The 24,557-nt window shown below is 38.3% G+C and overlaps 2 protein-coding genes across 2 annotated transcripts; one reads left to right on the forward strand and one right to left on the reverse strand.

The window, feature by feature from the left end:
• The first annotated feature begins 38 nt into the window (after positions 1-38).
• On the forward strand, positions 39-7,385 carry LOC113667768 (cholinephosphotransferase 1). Its single transcript, XM_027183623.2, has 7 exons — positions 39-411; positions 1,699-1,988; positions 2,239-2,323; positions 2,950-3,081; positions 3,661-3,819; positions 4,274-4,399; positions 5,056-7,385. Exons 1-7 carry the CDS (start codon positions 187-189, stop codon positions 5,170-5,172), a joined length of 1,134 nt encoding a protein of 377 aa, XP_027039424.2. The 5' UTR covers positions 39-186; the 3' UTR covers positions 5,173-7,385.
• Positions 7,386-11,232: 3,847 nt separating this feature from the next.
• LOC113667751 (phosphatidylserine synthase 2) lies at positions 11,233-24,337 on the reverse strand. The gene is made up of 12 exons (XM_089184692.1): positions 23,975-24,337; positions 23,032-23,133; positions 21,473-21,555; positions 20,911-20,978; positions 20,573-20,707; positions 20,051-20,101; positions 19,741-19,854; positions 18,971-19,048; positions 18,572-18,612; positions 13,979-14,093; positions 13,487-13,632; positions 11,233-12,988 (listed from the first exon to the last, which is right to left on the reverse strand). The coding sequence occupies exons 1-12, from the start codon at positions 24,148-24,150 to the stop codon at positions 12,721-12,723; spliced, it is 1,377 nt and encodes a 458-aa protein (XP_089040818.1). The 5' UTR covers positions 24,151-24,337; the 3' UTR covers positions 11,233-12,720.
• Between the last annotated feature and the right edge of the window lie 220 nt (positions 24,338-24,557).

Below are 24,557 nucleotides of genomic sequence, written 5' to 3' on the forward strand. Positions count from 1 at the left end.
CGCCCGCGCCAGTAATGGAAATGTGACCTGGCCTTCGGTCTTCGAAGAATGAAACTAGTCACGGACTAATGCATTTACATTTGGTATCACTGAATGTTATATTTACGTGGCTTTGGTGGTCTTCAAATCTTCCCTTTGGCTACGAATTGAATCGGAGGAAATTTTAGTGAGCCAGGACGTGTCACAATGAATTCGGTTTTGAACGAGGCTCAGTTAAAACGCCTTTCAGAGCACAAATACAGCGCGCAATGTGTATCGATTCTAGACCCTTGCTTCCAAGTTTACTGGCGATGGCTTGTGGAACAACTTCCTCTGTGGCTAGCTCCAAACACCATTACAATCTCAGGATTAGTCATCAATGTAGTCACCTCCCTTATTTTAATGTGGTATTGTCCTCAAGCCAAAGGAGAGGTAAGATATGATGTAAAATAAAAGATAACTTTCCGTTTCAGTTTGTTCAGGCTTTAGATAATCGCGGTGTTTGAAGCGAGTCCTGTTGGTGAATAATACATGTTTTGTTCTGTTTCATTCATTTTAGCTTGTAATTGGATTCAATAAAAACATTCTTTTCCAAACTAGAACTGATAACATAACTTCAGCTTCAAGATCTCAATTGCTCACAGCAATGAATTTACACGAAAGCAATGAATTTGTCGTGTTAAGCCTGTATTTAGCTAAGCTCTGGAACTTTAATAGCGTGCTTTGATAGTAAATGTTTACTGATAGAATGATTGTTTAGTTTGAATTGCCGGCTTAGCATAAATCATTTGTGTGAGACTAATTTATTCGCGGTCCCATCAGTCAATCAAACTTGGAACGTTCACGAATTTCTAAAGGAAACTCTACCAACAAATTGTTCGTGTGTGTCATTAAACCGTGATATTGTCTATTAAAGGGAATTAGTAAATGTATTTAATTAAACGCTGTATTTTACGCAGTAATGCATCCAGCTGTGACATTTTAATTTTCATTATCTAGCTTTTTAGTAAGTTATTATTTTATTTAGCCCTCATTAAATTAAACCAATGTATCATCCATGCATTTGCTTAAAACCAGGTGAACTTTTTATAGTGAAAACATTTTATTAACCTTTCAAAGATGACCTGACATGATATTTGTTGTTGTAGTTGTTGTTGTTGTTGAATGATGGGTATCACATAATCAAGTGGAGAGAGAGCAAAGTTTATTTATCAGTTATGTATCCATATGTAGAGGAGATCTAAATTGTAGATCAAATTAGACATTGATACATGTAAGCATTTGGTGTCTAGATGGAGCTCAAGTGTAGTTTGACAACTACTTGTGGTTTAACCATTTAAGTCCCGCTAGTGACCTAGACAGAATTTCTCCTTACACTATCAGTACAACGTCAAGCATACAAGTAATGAGAATAAAGAAGAATATCAGTTAGGTGATTATTGGTTGATTCAATTCCAAATTCTCAAAACTAACATCATATGAATTGTATGGTAGACAGTAAGGAGAAATACTAATGAGATCTTGGGAGTTAAAGGGTTAACTTGCATTTGGATCGCTTAGGTAAATCTCTCATGTAAGGATGCACATGTGTTACACACACATCTGTTACTGAACCTTTTAATGACACAAAAATACCAAGATTTTTAACCTGGACATTGATTACCATCAATATTTGCATATAGCCATATTTATGATGGTTGATATTCTTTATTTCCACAGGCACCTTGGTGGGCCTTTTTCTTGAGTGCTCTGGGACTGTTTGCATATCAGTCTCTTGATGCAGTTGATGGTAAACAAGCAAGACGTACAAAAAGTGCTTCACCATTAGGAGAATTAGTAGATCATGGCTGTGACTCTGTTTCCATGGTGATAATGATGTTGGCTATCAGTGTTGCAGTAGAGCTTGGGACACACCCTAGCTGGATGTTCTTCATAACATTCACGGCAACCTTCATGTTTTATTGTGCTCACTGGCAAGCATATGTCTCTGGTACTATAAAGTTTGGAACGTAAGTGAATAAAATTTTTACTTCTGTTTCAACTGCAGGAGAAAGTATTAGCTTTTCACATTACTGATTTAAGAGAAACTCCACCCCTAAAGATGTAAACTCCTATAGCAGGCCTGGCTTTTCTCTAAAGGAAGTACCAGTGGGTGAAAGGTCTCATTATTGGAAAGTTAACCAAACTAGAGTTACACAGTCATACACTTGCATGTACATGACGCAAAGTTAATAATATTTTGGCGTGTTGAAATTTCAGTGTGGATGTAACAGAGATCCAAGTTGCTGGTATGGGTATATTCATGGTGTCTGGAATCTTTGGTGTTCAAGTATGGTCCCAGCAGGTAGGCCTGCTGCTACAATTCTAATATGTCACATGACTAATGTTGGGCATTTATTGACAAGCTGTATACATCTGTATTTTTTGAATGTATGTAGTCATCCAAGGTAATCATGAACTGTACTAGGATTGTTGATGAGTGACCAAAACAGAATTTCTTCCCACATATCAAGCAGACATGTTATGAGAATGAAGAAAAATATGAATTAGGGGATTTTAAGGTGATCCAATACCAAATTCTCAAAACCATATTGAGAATTGTAAGGCAGACAGTAAGGAGAAGTACCATTGATATCTTGGAAGTGAAAGGGTTGATGTACACATTTGTGAAAAGGAAATACCAGGAGATGATAATGAACAGGTGTCATCAACCCAAAATGTGGCCTTTAAGGAACTGAGTTGAAAAGTGGCTTGTTCAGGGCTCTACCTGGCAGACACTTAGGAAACAGAGCTGACTGCCTTGCAGGAAAATAAATCCCTGCCTGTATGAGTGGATGGCTTCTTCAGTCCATATTTCCCCTTTCTGTATTATTTGTACTTTTATATAAAATTAGTGTACTTCTTTTTTCTCTACACGTTGTTGGGTTAAAGAATCAATTGTTGAGTTCCCTGATTTTTGATAATGTGCAGGTTCCTTACTTCAGTGTCACATACAAGGATGTTATCTTCGGGGGTACCCTGTGTGGAACAATTTACAATCTTTCATCAATATTTCTCCAAATATATGAAGGTGGAAAAGGGAAAAATGGATCAACAGTTGCTGTAAGTTTTTTTTAACATCATGCAATTTGCCTTACTGTTGTAGCTGGTAAGTGCTCAGTGAGTAGTGTACTTATAGTAAAATGATTGCAAGTGTTTCTCCCCCACCCTTAACATGGAGCATGCATGTAATTTCCAAGAACTGCACTTGCTTGACAAGGGTATAGTTGCTGTATGTATGAACAACAATGCAATTCTGATTCTAAAGTAACTTTCCTGGGTCATCTAGATTTAAATCTTGCCTTTTCAGTTGTGGTAATTAGCAATCAATTGTCCTTTTTCCAAGTTTTTGTTGATTCAGAAATGTCATACTATTAAGAAGTCGAAATGTGATGTTAAATGTTTCAGTGGGTAAAAATATTTGTTGAAAGGGAGACTGGAAATTGCTACTGAACTGTACTGTGCACAGAAATCTCAAGGAGTTTTGAAAACCAATGACTTTGGTAACCATTAATAAACATTTTATCTGTACCTACATATAATTAAGAACTTACAATTTATCTGCAAAAGTTGCAAAATCATGTGCCTGTTTTCTAAATTACTTGTCATACAAAGAATCACTTAGTTGTGTTTGTCTTTCAGGGCACTAGTGTTTTATCACCATTATTTCCTATTGCTGCAATGTTATACATGGCTTATCTTACTGCAACAACCTCCTCCACAAGTGTATTCCATAAGCACCCATGTCTATTCGTCATGGCGTTTGGAATGGCGTGTTCCAAGATTACAATCAAACTAGTGGTATGTGCTATTGTGGGGAGTGTTTTTGTTACTACTATGTGATTGTGTTGTGTCTTAGTTACTTTTGTCGTATCCAGTATTAGGGGCACAGGCAAAGTTCTTTGTAAGGGGACATGAGTGGGCAGAGAGAGCTATACACTCGTTTAATGTGTTATTAGCATTTGGGGCATGCCTGAGGGCTTTGTTATTTATGGGTTGTCTGTTATCTGGGACTAATATGGAGGTCATATTATCTTTTCATATATAATTTTTAACAAGCAGTTTCAATACACAGTGGGAAGACCTAACCCATAAAGAAGCGTATTGGCATCAGAGGGCACAACTGTCCTTCAGTTCTTAGATCAGATCTTAGCAAGCAGATTATTACTTTGAAACTGTAAGAACATTTTTACCTAGAATCTTTCAGTTGTTCATCTTTTAGATTCCTCATTAACATTTTCTTCACTGCCAATAGGTTGGTTGTATGACACGGAGTCCTGTTGAATTTAAAGATTCCACAATGATCGGAGGAATTCTTCAGATTCTTAATATTCATTATGGCTCCCCAATTGATGAATACGTTTTATTGTGGTGTATGATGGTGAGTCTTCTTGTATTTTTAAATCGAACACAATGTAAATGTTCTATTTAAAAAAAAATTGGGAAAATTGCAACCACAAAATAAGTGAAGAGTGCAAACTTTTAGAAATGGCGCCATACTTTTGGCCACGCAACAAAAATAGGCGAGGCTTTATACCAGAATCTTAAAACAGGGAAATGGATTTTGCTGTCCTTTACCAAACTCATCCAAAACTGTTTTTGTGATGACGGGTGAGTGTATGATCAGTCCTTCGCTGTGTGTGCCCCAAGGCTGTGGAATTCTCTTTAGTATGAGGTATCGTTACTTTCCATGAACATGTTTCAAGCGCTCAGTTAGTAAAAAAGAGCGAAATTGAAGACGGCGCGGTAGAAGCTGACGCGACCCGGCCCAAACCTCCCTCGTCTTTCATCCCTTCACTGTTACAGAGCTGTTTTACAACTGAACGCTTGGAACTAGCCATTCATGGATAGAATGCGAATTCGTCGCGCGCAACCCCTCCCCTCCCCTCCCATCTTTTCCTCTTTCTATCGTACTCAGGATTTCCTGACAAGTTGCTGGCACCCATTCATACTGGTTGGAGAGAAGCACTTGAAGTGTCTTGTCCATTGTCCGTTGCCCATCTTCTCCATTGACTGTGTCTTACCCCTCTATTCTAGGGTCATGTGTTGTTTGAACAGCTACGGTACAACTTCGCTCTTGGTACGGATATCTGTGACTACCTTGACATCAGCTACTTCAGAATAAAACCTATGGATAAGGAGAAGGACAAATAGCGCGCCGAGACCTTCCACTTGTTAAGGGTAACCCCTGCTTTTCCTTCCTTTGATCTTTTTTCTGACCATTTTGTGAACTGTGTTGAGCGGTATTTAGCGTGAAACTTATGTAAAACCCAGATCAAATGGGATCAAGACTCGGTGTTGGCTGGGTTCTTCCTTCAAATGTCATCAACTGCTGTAACTTTACAGGAAAGCTTGCATTAGGTGAAGGTCGGGATGCGCCGGGCAGTAAGTCGGTGCTACAGATTTCCGTGTGCATTGCTTTCAAAGCAAGTCGATGAGGGTGAAAAGCAAGTCGATAAGAGTGATAGTCTTGCTGTAATTATACGCAGGAATTCAAATAAGTTTGTTTTAACAATGCGTGAAATAGAAACTTTATAGGCTTTCAAACACAAAAATATCTCTATTTAACTCAAGTATGTAACAATACTGCGGTAAACCTTTTGCATAGCATTTGATGTTTTGCTCTTATTTTTATCTGAGTGAATTCTTTTTTTTTTTTTTTACCCCTGGGATGTCTGTTCGTCTTGTCGCCGCGACTTGTTGCTTGGTGCGTTCCGACCTTAACGAACTATTTCATCTGTAAATCTGTCTGTCAAAAACGCGATAAATTTTTGAAAATTTTACTAAGCCAATCCAATTTGTCCTTACAAGCGAAAAAGCCATTTACGTTTCGCCGACCGTCGTCCAATTGGTTTGTGAGTCCGTTACGCTGTTAGCATGCTAACGATCCCGTTGATCTTATTTCCTGTGTGTCTTCCCTATTCATGAACATGCTGTTTCCTTTTCTTTTTTTGACACTCAACTGAAAATTGCTCTGAAGCGAGCCACCAAACAGTGGCTTTTTCAAACCCTCCAATAGTATTTTGATATACCAACCGAAAGGACAGATAACGTCTGGTATCAACTGATGTGAGAAGTTACCAAGAACTGATAGGTCATGTGTTGTCGTTGAGTAGGTGGTTGGCAAAAATAATTCTTTTTTTAAAAGTATGTATTGTAATTTGTATTGGAATTTGAGTTATTAATCGCATCTGATAACGCCCCCTCACCCTGAGATAATTAAGTGAGTTTATATCAACTTTTTAAGTTCTAAGGTTTGGTTAAATAGACTTTTTCACTTCTGGGTTTAGTACGGTAGGTTTCTTAGTTAATTGCGAAGACACAACGGTCTATTGTTCTACTTTCAGCTTTAGCCAGTTCCTTTTGAAGTAAATTAGATACTTCCCTTCTTAAAAGTTAGGTATAGATGCAATACTGTCGTCTTTACGAAAATTCCTTAAACAACACAACGGGGGAGTATAACAAACTTTGCTTCTTGTCGTCGAAAGTCAGAATGCAGCACATAAACAGTCTGATGTAATTTTGATCTTCTGTAGAACACAATTTTCATTTTTTTTCTTCTCTAATTACGTTCCATTAGGCTTTCTTTGAGTTATTGTTACCAGAAATCTTTAAAGTCAATCTTTGCGCTCCGTATGGCTCTTGGGAGATGAGTACATACTTAGATTCGCTCATTAGCGAAAAAGATGTTGAAATATTATTATCCTTAACGAATAACTTATTAAGTAGGGAGTGCGCTTGTACCCATCAGAAGTGTTAAAGCTCAGTATGTCAGAATCCAAAGGAAATCTTTCCATTAAAGAGCGCATTTCGATTGGGTGTCGTAAAACCAAAATCCTTTTAATCAGATCGAAGAATTAAATAAAAGCACCAAAGCGCTAGTTGTGTTTGTTTGAGCATCTTTGAAGGTTGAAAGGATGGCGCAAATTTTAATAAACATACACTAAACTTAGTAAAACAAACCCATTGTAACCCCGAATTAGTCTTGACACTCGATTGAAAATGGCTCTGAATGGCTAGATTACAATTCGAAAGGGTTTCTCGAGATTATTTTTGCGATCTCTCCACTTAAGACCTGTCTGAATCGGAGTTGCGATATGAAGGGAAGATTATTAACGTTATCTTGCGTAACTGTGACATCAAGCCATGTTACATCTTGAAAGAATCGCACCGAATAATGTCCATTTAACCGTAATTTTAAAATTTAGAATGCGAAGAAATTTTGATTTAGGCGTGTGTGATGCCGATTTATATTGTAGCTTATTTTAAATACTGATTTCTCACTGCATATCACGGTGGTAACATTATCACGAGTGTATGGAAAGATTATTTATTTGAATACAAATTCTTCAGTTTTGTTATTGACTCAGTTTTTTGGTAAGTCCTGTATCGGTTTTGTGACAGATTGAGATGGAAAGCACACGCTGTTTAATTTGATGAAAGATGGAATAGATTGGAAACAATTTTCACTGAAATACTCAGCATGGTTATGACGTTTGGTTTTGCGAGCCTTCTCGAAAACGCTCGCAAGACAACTATTTGAGCCACTTTACTACCTTCACTTAACAATTGGTCATATGATAAATATTTCCCGCGAGTAAAAAGTGGCAGAAATTTCATGGACGCCAGTTGAGCTAACTAAGTGAATGCCTTGTCTTCTACCCTAGTGTAACAAAAAGGATTACCGTTAAACATCTACAACAGTTCAGCGAGATACGCCGGAAATGTTGGTGTGTTCATTAATAGGTAGCACTCGACAAATCCTTTGCAGTCGACGATCGCATGTTTCAAGGGGCATCTTGCTGGAAGAGAAATGGCGCAACAGCCTTTTTATCCCGGCAGGGTGTCTCTCCATGTGATCGCCGCTTGCAAAGCATACATTAATTACAAGCGGCAAATAAGAACAAATTAGCTCGTTGGGATCATTTGGATTGGATGCGAATTGATTCTTCCACACAAATTTCTAAATATATTATTAAAATCATTATTCTCTTGACCATACAAAAAGAAACGTAACCGAAAAGAAAAACGTAGAGCTAAAAAGTTCATGACGTTGATAATGAGGATGACGATACTGACAAATTTGAAACTAGCTGTTAACTCAAGAATCAGAAAATTAAGTTATTACGTTTGAAGGAAAAGTGTAACCTGGTCTGATGCTGATGAGAACAAAAATCAAAAGGGAATTTTTCCCCATTTTTATTTAAAATTTTATCTAAAAATCTCAATCAGTATTTAATCATTCCTGAACATTTTGTCAAAAATTTACTCATGTTTTGGTCTGTGATCTGCTTTATCAATACCACTATCGGTTTCTTTATCGTGATTGATTGCAAGACAGATGTTCCCCGTCCCGTGAAAATTTGAAACGAGTCGGGGAGAGGTTTGCCGTGGATCTGGCACTAATAATCAATTCTTGACTGTCCCTTGCAGACCTCTCGCGGGCTCACTGGTTTTAAGCTTTCCCGCGGGCAAAGAAACACTGGTGCCGAAGCGTTAACAATGACGAGCACCTGCTTGTAGGCTACAACACTAGTAACTTACGGGTCGTCCATGTATCTAAATGTTTCATTCAGTGCCACAGCTCCCAAAAAAAGGTACTTTGAAGGTAAACAAAAATGATAAAAAAACACGAGGCGTTAAAATACAAATCCCAGACACCATTTTTTAGATCTAGATCTAGATCTAGATCTTTTAGATTTTTGGAGCCTCACCAAAAACCTTTCAGACGTTTCTATTGGTCCATGCCAAGTGGCTAATATTCAATGACAGCGTTGTTTACGAGGTTTTAGTGATAATTTGGTTCTCTCGTGAAGTCGAACCGTTTAAGACCACTACGACATTCTGAGCGCCATGGAACGGAAAAATTGTTATGTTTCATCGACTATCAACACTGCCTCTGAGGGTTACAAGCAAAGCTCTCGTACTGTGCAAAACGAGTCTGGTAAAATGTTCATAGAGACCGAAGTTCAACCCCAAGCCGGAGACACGATCTTAGACCTCGGTTGTGGCACAGGAGAGCTGTCTGCATATCTTGCTCAGCTTGTTGGAAACAGTGGAAAGGTTGTGGGTGTTGATCCTGACAAAGAACGCCTTGAACTTGCTAAAAAATCACATAGTAATATCGACAATCTTTCGTTTATCGAGGGGAGCTCTTCAAACTTCCCTGGTATGGGCTCAGAATCCTACGACATTATCTTCAGCAACTACGTGCTGCACTGGATCCCAGACAAATCCAATGCGTTTCGGAATATGTACGCTAGCCTGAAGCAGAGTGGTCATGCCAAAATTGCAGCTCAGTACGGCAGCTATTTATTCCCATTCATGACAAGCGCCTTTAAGGAACTGAATCCAGAAAATGCCGAACATCTGCTTGGTATGTTCAATTTTGAAGCGAGGTCAGCGATCGAGCAATATTGTTCAGCAGCCGGGTTTAGCATTGTCAAAAGTTATGATGCTCAGATCGCACAATATGTGTTTGAAAGCACTGAGGCGCTTTTGAAGTGGCTTTGGTCCACTACACATGGTGCTTTTGATCTTTCGCTCGTAACCGAAGATCGCCTACAGAATTATTATCCATATTCAAGTCGAAATGGTCAACCTCCATTTGACTTCAGCGAAATTGAAGAGGAGTCAACTATTTGTCGATTGGTGGCCAACAAACAAGTTTCTTAGAACACCACGAAACATCCATTTACTTACACTAACATCGATTGTCTGTTTGAGGACGAAAGAATTATGTGCATGTCAGGTAATTTGAGGAGAAAATTACGAAACTGATAGTTCGCGAGTGTGAAGTTTGACAACGATTCGCCAGTTTACTTTTACTTAGATACTAGGAATCGCCATCAAAAGTGAGTCCTTTCGACCTCAGAGCTTTATGTCATGGAAAACCTTGGCAGAAATCAACGTTTTTGCAAGTTTTAGCTTGCTGAGTATTGTTATCTTCCAGTAAAACAACAATGACTTTCCAAATTGTTCCGTAGCGTGACATTCCAATAACCGACATTGAAAACGTTGTTTCTTTGTCATAGGAAGACTCTGTTTTCGAAATAATTAGTGCATCGTAAGATTAACCAACAAAGAAAACAATCAAATAAAAAACTGAAAAACAGCCGCATCTCTCAATATAAGTGCCCCTCAAATGTGTCAGTTTTATTTTTCATGACGTGACTTCACAAAAACCTATCAATATGTGTAACTAATCAGATCGAAACCAATACGTCCAACATCACTATCACAGAGGAAAAGGAATACATGTCGGATGAAGTATCTCATGAACTACAACACTAAGCAGCTGTGTTAAACATGAAGTCCCTTCAATCTCTTAACAATGTAACCTTCACTAGGCTGACAGTCATTTTGAGTATGGAAAAACCAAAGGCTAAAAATTCAAGACCGCTACAATTAAAACAAGAATTTGAACTAAAGTTCTGGTGATCGAGGATAAATTGGAACGCAAATTATATGAAGGGATGGGTGAAATTACTAGGGGATTTCGACCAGAAATCTAGGGGAAATACAGTTTTATTGGATTTGACGAAGGGTTCGTTTAAAATGGGTTTGAGTCTTTAGGATTTAATTGTGTTGCCCCAAAGAGAACCATGCCTTTTCTGTAAATACAGTTCAGAGCCGCCTTAAGTTACTGGGGGAACTTTAAAGTGGCTCTGGTACTCAAGATGTCCAAAAAATAATGATTTATAGACATAATTTTAGAATATTTTAATACCATTTTCATTGGAGAACACACGAAATAAGTGTGTTCATATCACTCTACCCAAGCACTGGTGTTAAAAAATACCAAAAGCATTTTGAGCCTCTTAACACAGGGCATGAGTAAGATGACAGCTGCAATGTACCTTATTTCCAAGATATTCACAAGTCTTCATACCAACATATGCTCCAAAACCGTTGCAAACGAGAACATCCATGATCCACTATTAAAAGAATAAGTGTCTTACATAAATTTCACAGCACAAATAGTCTCTAAACACACCAAAAGCCAATGAGACCAAAAAGTGAAGTCAGGCAGAGTCGGCAAACAGCGTAAAACGCGTGAAAACGCGAGTGATCGAGTCCCGTGATTGGTTAAGAGGATGGAACGAGTTTAAGGGAACCAATCAATGCTTAGTGGAGTAAAATAAACCCAATGCACTCCCGGATTACATAGGGCACTTACTAGAGAATTGTTCTAAAGCAAGACGCACCAAACAATCTGTCACTTTCAGTTTATTAGTGCGCCCACAATTTGACCCACACTACATCCTTTTTCATTTGTCCATATTTATTTATCAAAATCGCGTATTAACATGTTTCTCTACCATAAACTAGAAAAATACGTCTTTTAACTTAGTATCGAGTGTTCATGCCTACATTAGGTGAGTGCCTTCAGTTACTTCAACCAATAAATGTTGAGCTAAAATCATCACTCACTATACACGATCGTAAGTTTTACTAAAACAGGCAGCTGGTTTCTTCACGCTAATAGTGCAACATTTGACCACTAATACATAAAAATCCAGAAGGACAATGCTAATAATTAAGCACAGGATCGAAGAAAAATGCTTTTGCCTTGTGAAAAATTTGTCTATCCTTGAATAATTTTCGTTTAACACCAACCACGCATTACAGCTACATTAACTAAGGTTTTGGTTCTTGATGTGAATTAATCAAAAGTACATATTTCTTAGGTTCGGTTGGAGATGTAAAAATATTTGCGGCCCCTGTCTCGGTGATAAGAAACTAGAATTTCCTCCTCTTCTTCTTCTTTTCAGGCGTCACACTTTGAAATATAATTTAAGTCTGGCCCTCCTACTACAGAACATAGATATCACATCACTCTCCTCCCATATTGTTTATAAATACGCAATACACAAGCCTTGATCTTCCTTGGTTAACGAGAACCATTTTGATACCTTCACTTAACAATTGGTCATATGATAAATATTTCCCGTGAGTAAAAATACGCTGAAATTTCATGGAACCCAGTTGAGCTAACTAAATGAATGCCTTGTCTTCTACCCCAGTGTAACAAAAAGCATGACCGTAAAACATTCACAGCAGTTCAGCGAGATACGCCAAATTGTTGGTGTGTTCACTGATAGGTAGCACATAACAAATCCGTTCACTGATAGGTAGCACATAACAAATCCGTCGCAGTTGGCGATCGCATGTTTCAAGGGGCATCTTGCTGGAAGAGAAATGGCGCAACACCCTTTTTATCCCGGCTGGGTGTCTCTCCATGTGATCGCCACTTGCAAGGCATACATTAATTACAAGCGGCAAACAAGAACAAATTAGCTCGTTGGGATCGTTCCGATTGAATACGAATTGATTCTTTCACACAAATTTCTCAATATATTGTTAAAATCATTATTCTCTTGACAGGACAAAAAGAAACGTAACCAAAAAGAAAAACGTAGAACTGAAAAGTTCATGACGTTGATAATGAGGATGACGATACTGACAAATTTGAAACTAGCCGTGAACGCACTGTTTGAAAATCATTCTCAAAAATTGGCAAATTACGTTCTTTGAAAATCATTCTCTAGAATTAGCAAATTAATTTATTACGCTTGAAGGAAAAGCGCAACCTGCCCTGATGCTGATGAGAAAAAAAATCCAAAGGGAATTTTCCCCATTTTTATTTATCCTAAAAATCTTGATCAGTATTTAATCATTCTCGAACATTTTGTCAAAAATTCATTCATGTTTTGGTCTGTGATCTGCGTTATTAATACCACTATCGGTTTCTTTATCGTGATTGATACGAAAGCCGCCGATAATCGAAGGCCAAAATTGCCACACCGTCCACGCAGTCCAAGAGCCGAGGAAAAGAAGCCAGAATACTGTCACGTGTGTAGGAAATGGTATAGTGATGGTTTCCCAACCGAATTTAACGCAGATTAGCACTTCTGTTGCAACAATAGCCGCGACCACCCAAGCCTGCTGTCCAAACCGCTTACAAGTGCTGAAATGAAAAGAGAGCAACGAAGATTTACTAATACCTTAAAGCTTCTTACGACAATTTTTCTACAAGAGATCAGTTAATTCTTCATCTAGGTGGCCTTTTAATAGCCGACCAGTTTCGCTCTTTAAGCCAGGCTGTAAATTTTTACGTACCATCACTCCAGTCGATCACGCTAGCTATGTTTTATTTTTATTATTAAGTTGGACACCAATTCACTCCCCGCGTTCTTACTAACATAAATTTCTAAAACTAGTAGCCTACGTGCTGGCCCTCATTACAAGGGCTGTAAGACAGATGCTACCTGTCCCCGGGAAAATTTGAAACGAGTCGGGGAGAGGTTTGTCGGGGGTCTGGCACTAATAATCAATTTTTAACTGTCCCTTGCAGACCTCTCGCAAGCTCACGTGCATTAAGCTTTCCCGCGAGCGAGGAAACACTGGTGCCGAAGCGTTAATAAAGATGAGCACCTGCTTGCAGGCTTCAACATTAGTAACTTACGGGTCGTCCATGTATCTAAATGTTTCATTCAGTGCCACAGCTCCCATCCCAAGGTACAGTGCCATACGAACTTGCATGATGAAATGAGGAGGAGGAATCCACAAAATAAACTTCAAGTAAAACAAGTTTAACTCGGCCATAAGGAACTGAAAAATTAATTAAAAGCTTTTTAGCGTATTTGATTGCAGACACGAAACAGAGCAAGTAATCCGAAATTGCATTGATTTGCTTTACTTCGTTAGGTGATTGGTCCAGAGAACTCGCGCCACTTTCTGAACCAATCAGATTTCAAACCAAAACCAATTGCAACTTGGTCACCCGCGTTTTCCCGCGCTTCAGGTAGCTTTCTTATTTTTACTTAAAAAAACTCATTGGTTCCTGGTGATATTTTCCTTGCTATGCCAGGCTGTTTTGATCGCTTCGGGGTTGGTTTTACGACACTCATTTGAAAAGCGTTCTCAGACCCCAAGAACAGCAGGATTTTCCACATACCACAGCAGCAATTCCACAGACAGCCAGCCATCTTGTAAGGCTTGTGGTGGCTTTCCAATCATAAGATGTCCACGAATAAGGAGTAAATTGAGCAGCAACTCTTTTGAACATGCCACTGAGAAAAAAAATTGTCATAAAAGGAGTGTTCAAAAATTAGAAGATAAAAGCAAATAGTTATTTGAGAGTAGAACGGAAGGCGTAAGATTGAAGACACCTCATATCAACTTAACCTCGTCACCTAATTCACGATTTCCACTGTTGATTCATAATGCATACTATACAGTTTTGTGCAGTTCCGAAATCACTCATTCGTCATCAAGTCTACTTACATAAGTTCTTTCGGAAAGCTAGAGAGATTGTTTTTGTAATTCATGTGTTGTTTTCAAGCTGTTATCATGCTCAAAAGTGACAAATCCCTTTTGCCGTTGCGGAAAAAGAAAATTTATTCGCAATTTGCATCGGAGTGGAAATTTTGTTCACTGATAGTGACAGGGGTTCCTATTAGACTGAAGAGATTCATTGGCCAGAGTCTATGTCTATCGAAGTTGCTGTGGGCGCTAGTTCGCGATAAATTTCGCCGACAGTCCATCATCATTCGCGTAGCATTGCACTTCGTGCATCGATCGTTGAAAAGCTGTTTTAAATTGTGTTTGGAGTGTAGCTCTCCTTCCTCTCCCTGACCTCTTTTCTCCTCTTTTTACTCCTTCCATATCGTCATAAGTATCTACACATCCACACGTGTTACTTAACCTTCTCGACCTAACTCCTTTTTGGCTCTTTGCCTTTAGCACGCGTCAGCAAAACAGTCTCAAATGGCTCTCTCCGATGTGATTAGGTGACAGCCTTCATAGGCGTGACCAACACCCCGAAAAAAATCTGGTAAAGTGTTTTGGCTTGAGTTCTGATTTTTAATGATTTTATTCCTGGCTGATATTCGGTAAATAACGAAGCGCTAAATGCAAATTCCAAACCTTCTCTTTTAAGTCAATATGTGCAGATCACGTTCCGATAAAAAAGAAACGTGTTGATTAAAATGCGTCGTCAAATAAACGTATCTCGAAAAACGTCTCGGCGTGAATAAATAAGCTCCTATTTTGTTCTGTGGTAAAAATCAAGAAAATAATAAGTTACATATCCGAAATCAGTGTTTATTAAGCTTTAGGAAAATGTAGACTTTTACAGGGTTGGCGCGCATAATTTTCACGCTACCTCAGTTTGAATGGAAAAGCTAATTTTCCTTCTGTGATACCTCAAACCTTACGACGAGGCCTGGGCCTTAGGCCCGAGCATCATGGGTAATGATGCAGTGGTAAATAAGGGAGAGTAAAGCACGTGGTGTCCATCTAGGCCTCAGAATCAACCGTCCACCTCTGGCTGATGACAAATTTATTTTAGTTTGAAAAATTATTTTCTTCAACTGTGAAGCCTCGTAGGACGGGCTGCCGACTGCTCTAAGTTTGGGCCATGGTTCCTACCCAGATTTCCTGTCATATTTTTTCCCCAAAGGCGTTTTTTCTGGCAGGTTTTTTCTGGCCTCCGTATAACTGTATTAATGTCCTTGTAAGCGGTTGCCCTTCTCAGTTAATCCCGACTTGGTGAAGTATGCATGTTAGTAATGTATACCTATTTTTGAATGCGTAAGGAATCGACTGTTTATCAGGATTGTATATGGAATATCAGTTGCGAATGTATGTATGTATGCACGCCTCGGGCAATATATGCCTCGGGTTCGTTCTCGGCAGGCTTCCCTAAATAAACTTATTTGATGTTCACCACTGTGCTATTTGTTGTGTGGTGGAGACTAAATATGCTGGATGATGCATTGATCTTGTGAGGATAAATTTACATTTAAGAAACCCCTGGGAGTTACAGAGTTAAATTAAAAACAAAATTAAAGTCACGAAACCGAGATGTCCATCTCACATCTGATGTTCAAAGCTGTCAATATTTGAGGGCCTTCTTATCAATGCCAAAATGACGTTAGCTGATGTCATGATTGAGGCACCGAGATGAATTGTTCATGTTATCAACCGTCCAAAGGAGTAGTGAGCGTGACGAACGTTTTAGCCTCACCTTACGAATGTTACTATTGGTCCATGCCAAATGGCCACTATTCAATGACGTCACTGTTTACGAGTTTCTATCGATAACTTGGTTCTCTCGTAAAGTCGAACCGTTTAAGACCACTACGACATTCTGAGCGCCATGGAACGGAAAAATTGTTATGTTTCATCGACTATCAACACTGCCTCTGAGGGTTACAAGCAAAGCTCTCGTACTGTGTAAAACGAGTCTGGTAAAATGTTCATAGAGACCGAAGTTCAACCCCAAGCCGGAGACACGATCTTAGACCTCGGTTGTGGCACAGGAGAGCTGTCTGCATATCTTGCTCAGCTTGTTGGAAACAGTGGAAAGGTTGTGGGTGTTGATCCTGACAAAGAACGCCTTGAACTTGCTAAAAAATCACACAGTAATATCGACAATCTTTCGTTTATCGAGGGGAGCTCTTCAAACTTCCCTGGTATGGGCTCAGAATCCTACGACATTATCTTCAGCAACTACGTGCTGCACTGGATCCCAGACAAATCCAATGCGTTTCGGAATATGTACGCGAGCCTAAAGCGGAATGGTCATGCCAAAATTGCAGCTCAGTACGTCAGCTATCTATTCCCATTCATGACAAGCGCCTTTAAGGAACTGAATCCAGAAAATGCCGAACATTTACTTGACATGTTCAATTTTGAAGCGAGGTCAACGATCGAGCAATATTGTTCAGCAGCCGGGTTTGATATTGTCAAAAGTTATGATGCTCAGATCGCAAAATATGTGTTTGAGAGCATCGAAGCGCTTTTGAAGTGGCTTTGGTCCACTACACATGGTGCTTTTGATCCTTCGCTCGTAACCGAAGATCGCTTACAGAATTATTATCCATATTCAAGTCGAAATGGTCAACCTCCATTTGATTTCAGCGGAATTGAAGAGGAGTCAACTATTTGTCGATTGGTGGCCAACAAACAAGTTTCTTAGAACACCACGAAACGTCTGTTTACTTACACTAACATCAATTGTCTGTTTGAGGACGAAAGAATTATGTGCATGTCAGTTAATTTGAGGAGAAAATTACGAAACTATAGTTCACGAGTGTGAAGTTTCACAATAATTCGCCAGTTTACTTTTACTGAGTTACAAAGAATCGCTATCAAAAGCGAGTCCTTTCGACTTCAGAGCTTCATATCATGAAAAACCTTGGCAGAAATCGACGTTTTCGCAAGTTTTAGCTCCCCGAGTATTTTTTTTTTTATCTTCCAGTAAAACAACAATGACTTTCCAAATTGTTCCGTTGAATGACATTCCAATTACACGCTCGAGGAGCGTTCACTCGGGCTTCATATCGAGCGTTTTACTCGAGCATTCACCACTGGATTCATACTCCAATGCAAGATCACTATCTGTTGTTACATTGTTTTATATAGCTTGTTGATGTGTGTCATTATCATCTGCATCATTTTGTAAAGCTGTGAGGTTGCTATCAATATTGCTAATATCAACTTGTATATCTTTGTACAATGGATTATATACTTTGAGCCAGTTAAGAACTTGCTGTATGAACTCTGGTCGTACTGCTTGAAAATAAACATGTCCTCTAAATTGTAACTGTCTTTTAAGCTTTAGCATTATTATACCAGATCTGTCAGGTGGACGAGGGAGTTGTATACATGCCTGATCACATTCTACAGGTACATTGCATATTGCACCTTTAATTTTCTCTGTTGTCCTTTATGCAAAACCACAATCTTATCAAATACTATTCGTTGAGCTATAGTATTTGTTCTAGTTTTTCTAATGTGGATAGTTCTGTGGGTATTTCATTCACATACATATTATTCACTATAGCCTGACATGGTAATTTTCCTTTTATGACTTTTGAATGACAACATGTGTTGCATAAATACTGTTTTCCATCAAATGACTGTTGAATATTGAAATATGTTTGGCAAGGGTACTTCTTGTTTATGCATGTTATTACTGATTTCTTATAAAACAAACAAACAAAACAAACAAACAAAACACTGCCCCTCAAATGTTTTATTTTTCATGACGTGACTTCGCAAAAACCCATCAATATGTGTAACTAATCACATCGAAACCACTACGTCCAACATCACTATCACAGAGGAAAAGGAATACATGTCGGATGAAGTATCTCATGAACTACAACACTAAGGACCTGTGCTACACATGAAGTCTCTTCAATCTCTTAAAATTGTAACCTTCACTAGGCTGACAGTCATTTTGAGTTAGGAAAAACCAAAGGCTAAAAGTTCAAGACTGCTACAATTAAAACTAGAATTTGGACTAAAGTTCTGGTGATCGAGGATAAATTGGAACGCAAATTATATGAAGGGATGGGTGAAATTACAAGTGGATTTCAACCAGAAATCTGGGGGAAATACAGTTTTATTCGATTTGACGAAGGGTTCGTTTGAAATGGGTTTGAGGCTATAGGATTTAATTGTGTTGCCCCAGAGAGAACGACAGCGATAATATTTGAAAGATGGTTAAAATATCCATTAATGCATACGGAAAGCTTACCTGTAGGTGGGAATGTTCCATAACCCTCTCCAGTGGTATGGCTGTGAACGTAAAAAGAAACGTCCCATATATAGCATAAAATTATTGAAAAACAAAAAGCTTTTCTTCAAAACGTTCCAAAAAAATTTGCCCCCCCCCCACGCCTTTTCTGTAAATATGGTTCAGAGCCACCTTATTTTATGGGGGAATTCAAAGTGGTTCTGGTACCCAAGATGTCCAAAAAAATAATCATATGTTTTATAGATATAATTTTACAATATTTTTACACCATTTTCATTGGAGAACACACGAAATAAGTGTATTCATATCACTCTACCCAAGCACTGGTGTTAAAAAATACCGAAAGCATTTTGAGCCTCCTTAAGACAGGGCATGAGTAAGATGACAGCTGCAATGTACCTTATTTCCAAGATATTCACAAGTCTTCATACCAAGATATGCTCCAAAACCGTTGCAAACAAGAACATCCATGATCCACTGTTAAAAGAATAAGTGGCTTACATAAATTTCACAGAATAAATAGTTACTAAACACACTCCACACCATACAATGCAAACACATCTATCCCCTTGATCCAAACCAAATGGATCTTAATTGTATTTGAAGCACTTTAAAAAGGACATTTTAGAGACAAGAGTATAATTATTTGGCAGTCTATTTTTGCTAGCTTGACTGTTGGGTTATGGTTTATGGCCAAGTAAGGCATTCTAAGAAGTGAACCTAAAAGACCCCACGTCAGGCAATGCTACCTTACCCCTCCCCTGACCCAATAACAGTCGATTGATAACAATTTAGGGCCAGGGGAGGGATAGGTGAGCAGTTGTTCAGATAATGACATTCATCAAAAGCCTGATGACCCAACCATCAAGCTGCATTGAATTTTTTTTAACCTTTTGATCTGGTAAATGATGATTTACAAAGGCTGAAGGGGGTGAGGATATCGAAACCCACAATTTTGAACACTTTAATGCACACCATCCAAGTACTTATCAGGGCTTTCTACCAACTGGACTCTTTTAGGGGTGTTCTGTATATTTACCTATAAATTAGTCAAGGGTTTGAGAAGCAACATCACACCTGCTTATCATCATCCCTTGTAATGAAACTGTTGAGTAGTTACAGGGAATCACAGGATTAAAGAAAATTATCATTTGAGGAGTTGAACTTACATGATCCCACCAACATTCACTAAAGTTTGGTAACTGATGCTCCAAGGAATACTCCAAGACTTCAAAGAGAACACTGATGACAGTCAATAACCAATAGTCACGCAGGATGAGTGCCTACAAACACAAAATTGGTCATAAAAAGTAAAAAGGGATACACACTTGGCAAGTTGCACAAAAGAGAGACGATTTTATGCCAAACAAGCAATTAGTAACTCATAGGATTCTTTCACTACCAACCAGTAACAGATAGGAGAACCCCAGCTAGAAATGTCTGTAATCTCAATGCTTCACTTCAACAACTTCACCTTACCTTTGCCCACCATCCAAAGAAATGAGCTGGTAAAAAGACATCACACTTCTCCTGTGGGGCATTAAAGAATGACAGTGCTTAGAGAAGGGTACATTTAGACTCAAAATAATGTTTCCAACATTCTGAGGGTTCTTTACTTTGAGAAAATATTTTTGATCAAATAGAAATTTGCTAACTTGAACCAATTATGTTGCAATCTCTGCTGCTAAACAATTTCTTTGATGAATGTTTGATTTTCAAAACACACAGAACAACTACTTAATTTGGGGTGAAAAAGCAAACCCTGTATACCCCAAAATCAGTCTCCATAATTTCCATACTCTTCTCTATTCATTTCCTATGGTGCTGATATTTTTTGATGGTTTAACTCTCAAAGCTTCCTAAGTCAGCAATTACCAGTATTTCCTTTATTCTGACTCATGATCTTAATGAATGATTCAGCAGTATTACTGTGAGGAGAAATTACATGTAGATGCCTGTCGCTCTTAAGTTTAAAGGGTTAAAAATTTAACTTGCACCTACAAGAAAGGTATGGAATGATCCCTTGGGATGTCCAGGAGTGTACAACCTACAGTCTTCCCCATAAGATTGCTCAGGCAATGGTTTCCCCAAATCTTCGTCAAGATACTTCAATAACTGCCTTGCATCATCAGTTGTCTGAAAATAATTTTGCATGCAAAGGTAAGTTAAAAAGAGAACAATGAGGGCCAAAATGAGAATATCAGCAGCATTCATGATTGCAACAAAGAAATCTAAATAATTTTGTTAGTGTAAGTAATTGTCTAATATAAACAGCAGACTTTACCAGTTGAAGAGGTGTTAACAATGACAAATAACATATATTTACCAAAAACCCATACCTGGAATAAAAGAAAAATTAGAGCCAATTCATAAACAACACTCAGGCAAAGAATGATACGCCAGAAAGCTGAAAATGAAAACAGAGAACTTGAGATTAAGAACATGTTATCTATGGTAATATTTAATGCCTTTTACAATATACTGATGCAACACTAGGGGTCAAACCTATGGTTGCCCCTTAGGAATTTGCCACCACAATAATAGATTTTGCCCCCAACATGAATCAACTTAATCAGCGTGCCTATTTAGCAAATAGAATTAAATAAGGTATAGCAGCAAAGTTTTTAACAGGACAGGGTGGGGAAAATTTTTCAGGTAGGGGAGACTTTGAAAATAAAAAAACCTCCATAAACCAATGCGCTTCATGGTGTTTAAAACATCTTTAAAATTAAGCCTGAGTTTTTCAAATCTGTCATTAGCAATCTGTGTGATTGTCTTGATGTATTGATCTATTATAATTGAAACCATCTCTACCTGTATGTGGTTTCATCTCAGGTGTTCATCTTTGGAACAAAAAACTATTTTAAAGGTTTATTACATTTTGGCCAATCAATCACATACCTGGGTGAGGTCGTTTGAATGGACCATCTCTAATCTGAGTAACCCCAAACAACAAAAACACAGCTATACAGGCTATAAGTCCTCTGAAACAACATAACATGCAAATATCGTGTTACACCCTTAAGAGCAAAAGTGTCACAAAAAGTAATTAAGTACTAATTCTGGTTGACAGTGGTTTTACTTTTCTACAATTAGTGATTGGTCTAGAAAGCTGATACCACCCTGACAAACAATTACATGTGAATCCACAACTAAAGGCACGACTGTCGTCAGGCACTACGCTTGTTTTTTTGATTTGCCCCTTCATGCCCTGTGATATTTTCCTGTGTTGTCAGTGGCAATTTTGAGTATTTTAATTCTGGTTTAACAATAATCAGTCAAAATGTGCTCTAAATTGCAGAATTTGATCACTAATTCTCTCTTCTGGCTGATTTATAGTTCCTTATTAACTGGCTGTTAACCCTCTACACCCTAATATGAGTATGCATATTTTCTATACTATTTGCTTTACATTTCCTTAGGTGCTGACAAGGGGAATTTGTGTGATAATTCAAATTCTCTTTTGGTTGGAAATCATTTTCTTTATTCCTGCGACTCTAATGTTTGATTCAGGGCTGATATTGTAAGGAAATCTAAGATGCTAGTCACTCTTAGGGTCAAGGGATTATGGAAATTGAGAGTTTATTAAAAAAATACATCTTAATTCTCATTACCTGTTTACTTAATCATTTCATACAAACTTTTAGGAGGAAATTACATGTCGATCACCACTGAGAGATACATGTTAGGGTTATGAGACAAAGTCATGTCTAGGCGTAGTTTACTGGTTTTATCACATTTAGCCTGCCACAATAACATCCATATAAAACCTGCATTTTACAACCTCCAATTAACCACTTCAACACACATTAGATATGGGTGTTCATTCAATAAACGCATAACTCACATATTTATTTGCAAAAACAATTTTTTGCCCACCTCTCCATTGACTGTGATGCCATGGTCATCACCTTTTTTACTTTGGAGAGGAGGGGGGGGATGGAGGCACAATCCCCCAGAAAATTTTGAAAAAAACGAGTAGCTAAGAAAGGGGATTCCTTTACCTGAGCACTTGTACAAAGAGTTTGAAGTGAGTAAAAGGGAACAAGGAGTAACAGTGGCTCTGCACAAGAATCTTCATTGTTGGAAAGAGTTTGAAGCAAGTATAAATGTAAAAAGGAGCAAGTTATATCTAAAAAGTTAATTAAATTAATTTTATTGGTAATTAACTAAAGCAGCAGATTACCCACTCAAAATCAGCAGTTTAAATCAGAAGCCTTTAATACATGAGAAATAGTTGTTTTATCCTTAAATATTATCCCTGAATCACACATTAAGGTCATGAGAATGAATAAAATGATCACCCACTGAAGCTCAGGATTGTCGAACAAATTCTCCTTGACAGCACCTCAGAAAATGTTTAGGGAACAGTAAGGGGAATATGCTTACTGATTTTAGGGCGTAAAGGGTTAAACTATACTTGTGGTCACGTCCATTTTTTCTATAAAAAATATTCATACCTCTTTGTGTTGTATTCACTGTTTTCCTTAGTTTTCTCAAAAGCTCCAACATAAACCAACACACAAAGCATAATTAGAAGTACTGTCACTGTGTGCGCTCTCCTGAGAAAAATCATAAGCCATAATAATTTTAGAAGTAAGTCCCATCCATTTTCACAGAGCAACTTCATTAAATGTACAAGCATTAATCTCACATGCACTTAATAAGCCACTGATCCTCACTGCATCTGACTGTTCCATAACTGACACCAACTTGGAATAAAGGGTGTAGGTTTCTAGAGAAACAGTAGTGCAGCATTGGTGGGTATTACTAGATAATTTGGTGTTGTGGGCTGGTAACGTGAGTTGGCCACACTGGTCAGCTTTGAAACTCTTCATGGAGCCCAATTTACATTACCAACTCAGTTGATAAAACCAAATTATATTTTGACACCAGCTTTGATTCTTTTAATCTCATTTGGCTAAAAACCAAGAAGTGTCCATGATTACTTTGTGAACTTCTTATTTCAAGGGCAAGTCTTATGGGGATAAAGTGCACTTGGTTACGTGATAAAAATCTCTAAGGGCTACAAATCATCGCATCATGCATGCATGCATGCATGCACATGTTGCTACCATAGCATTGCTTGACCGGACACATACAAAGAGCAATCATACAGTAGTGTATATACATCGGATACATGTATGAAACCTAAACTGAGATAAAAGTTTTTACTTCAGCGGTTGCAAAATACAGGAAAGTAGTAAACTGATGAAAAAAATAAAGCACTTCTGCTAGAGCTTTATTAATCGAAGCTGCTATGTACATAAAGTAATCAAGACATGATTACTTAATACACCTGCTTGGGGAAGTAAATTTATCACGCAAATAAGGGCGATCGAGCGCAACGAAAACCTCATTAGCTATGGAGACTTCTCCAATATGACCGGCCGCTTGGCTCACCAGAAATAAGTGTTGGTTCCATCGTCAGAAAACTGCTGAGTCTGTTTGATGTCCCACTCGCACTTTATGCTGAATGGCCGCCGGTCATCTCCTTTATCGTGTCCATTAGCCCTAACGATGTCCTTATCATGTGCCTGACCATTTTGGTGGCTTGCACCTTCCTTAGGCTTTGTCATCCTCTCTGACTGCGACACTGCTTAGTGGACTAGCCAAGCTTTTCGCATTAAACTGATTTCGAAATAAAACGGTGACGTTACGACACCGAAAATGAGCAACAAAAGGTTATGTAGATTTCCAGCATGCACATGCAAAAATATCGAAATATTACTGGACGTGGAAAGATTGGGATCTAGACTGAAACACATTCATCCCCAGGAGCTCTGGTCACATGCCCGATACTCGTCATAGTAACCTCCAGTAACCTTGCCATTCGAGAATTTTCAACCTTGCGTTGAATGACGTGAGAGATTCCTATTTAATGTTGATTAAAGTAAAAGAACCTAGCCCGTTGCCGTTGATACGGAGAAAAGAGGACGAAAAAACCGGGTTTTTTTACAACAACGCTCTGCATACTCAATAATAT

This window comes from Pocillopora damicornis, chromosome 10 (genome assembly GCF_964200805.1).
Source record: "Pocillopora damicornis chromosome 10, jaPocDami1.2, whole genome shotgun sequence".
NCBI lineage: Eukaryota > Metazoa > Cnidaria > Anthozoa > Scleractinia > Pocilloporidae > Pocillopora > Pocillopora damicornis.

What these genes read in the sequence shown, in the direction of transcription:
- LOC113667768 (XM_027183623.2), top strand. Translation starts at nt 187, where the DNA reads ATGAATTCGGTTTTGAACGAGGCTCAGTTAAAACGCCTTTCAGAGCAC. An exon ending in GTCCTCAAGCCAAAGGAGAG is followed by an intron (nt 412 to 1,698) that starts GTAAGATATGAT and finishes TTATTTCCACAG; the next exon opens with GCACCTTGGTGGGCCTTTTT. An exon ending in AGATTACAATCAAACTAGTG is followed by an intron (nt 3,820 to 4,273) that starts GTATGTGCTATT and finishes CACTGCCAATAG; the next exon opens with GTTGGTTGTATGACACGGAG.
- LOC113667751 (XM_089184692.1), bottom strand. Translation starts at nt 24,150, where the DNA reads ATGACAAAGCCTAAGGAAGGTGCAAGCCACCAAAATGGTCAGGCACAT. An exon ending in GGAACCAACACTTATTTCTG is followed by an intron (nt 23,134 to 23,974) that starts GTGAGCCAAGCG and finishes GATTTTTCTCAG; the next exon opens with GAGAGCGCACACAGTGACAG. An exon ending in GTGAATATCTTGGAAATAAG is followed by an intron (nt 18,613 to 18,970) that starts GTACATTGCAGC and finishes TTACGTTCACAG; the next exon opens with CCATACCACTGGAGAGGGTT.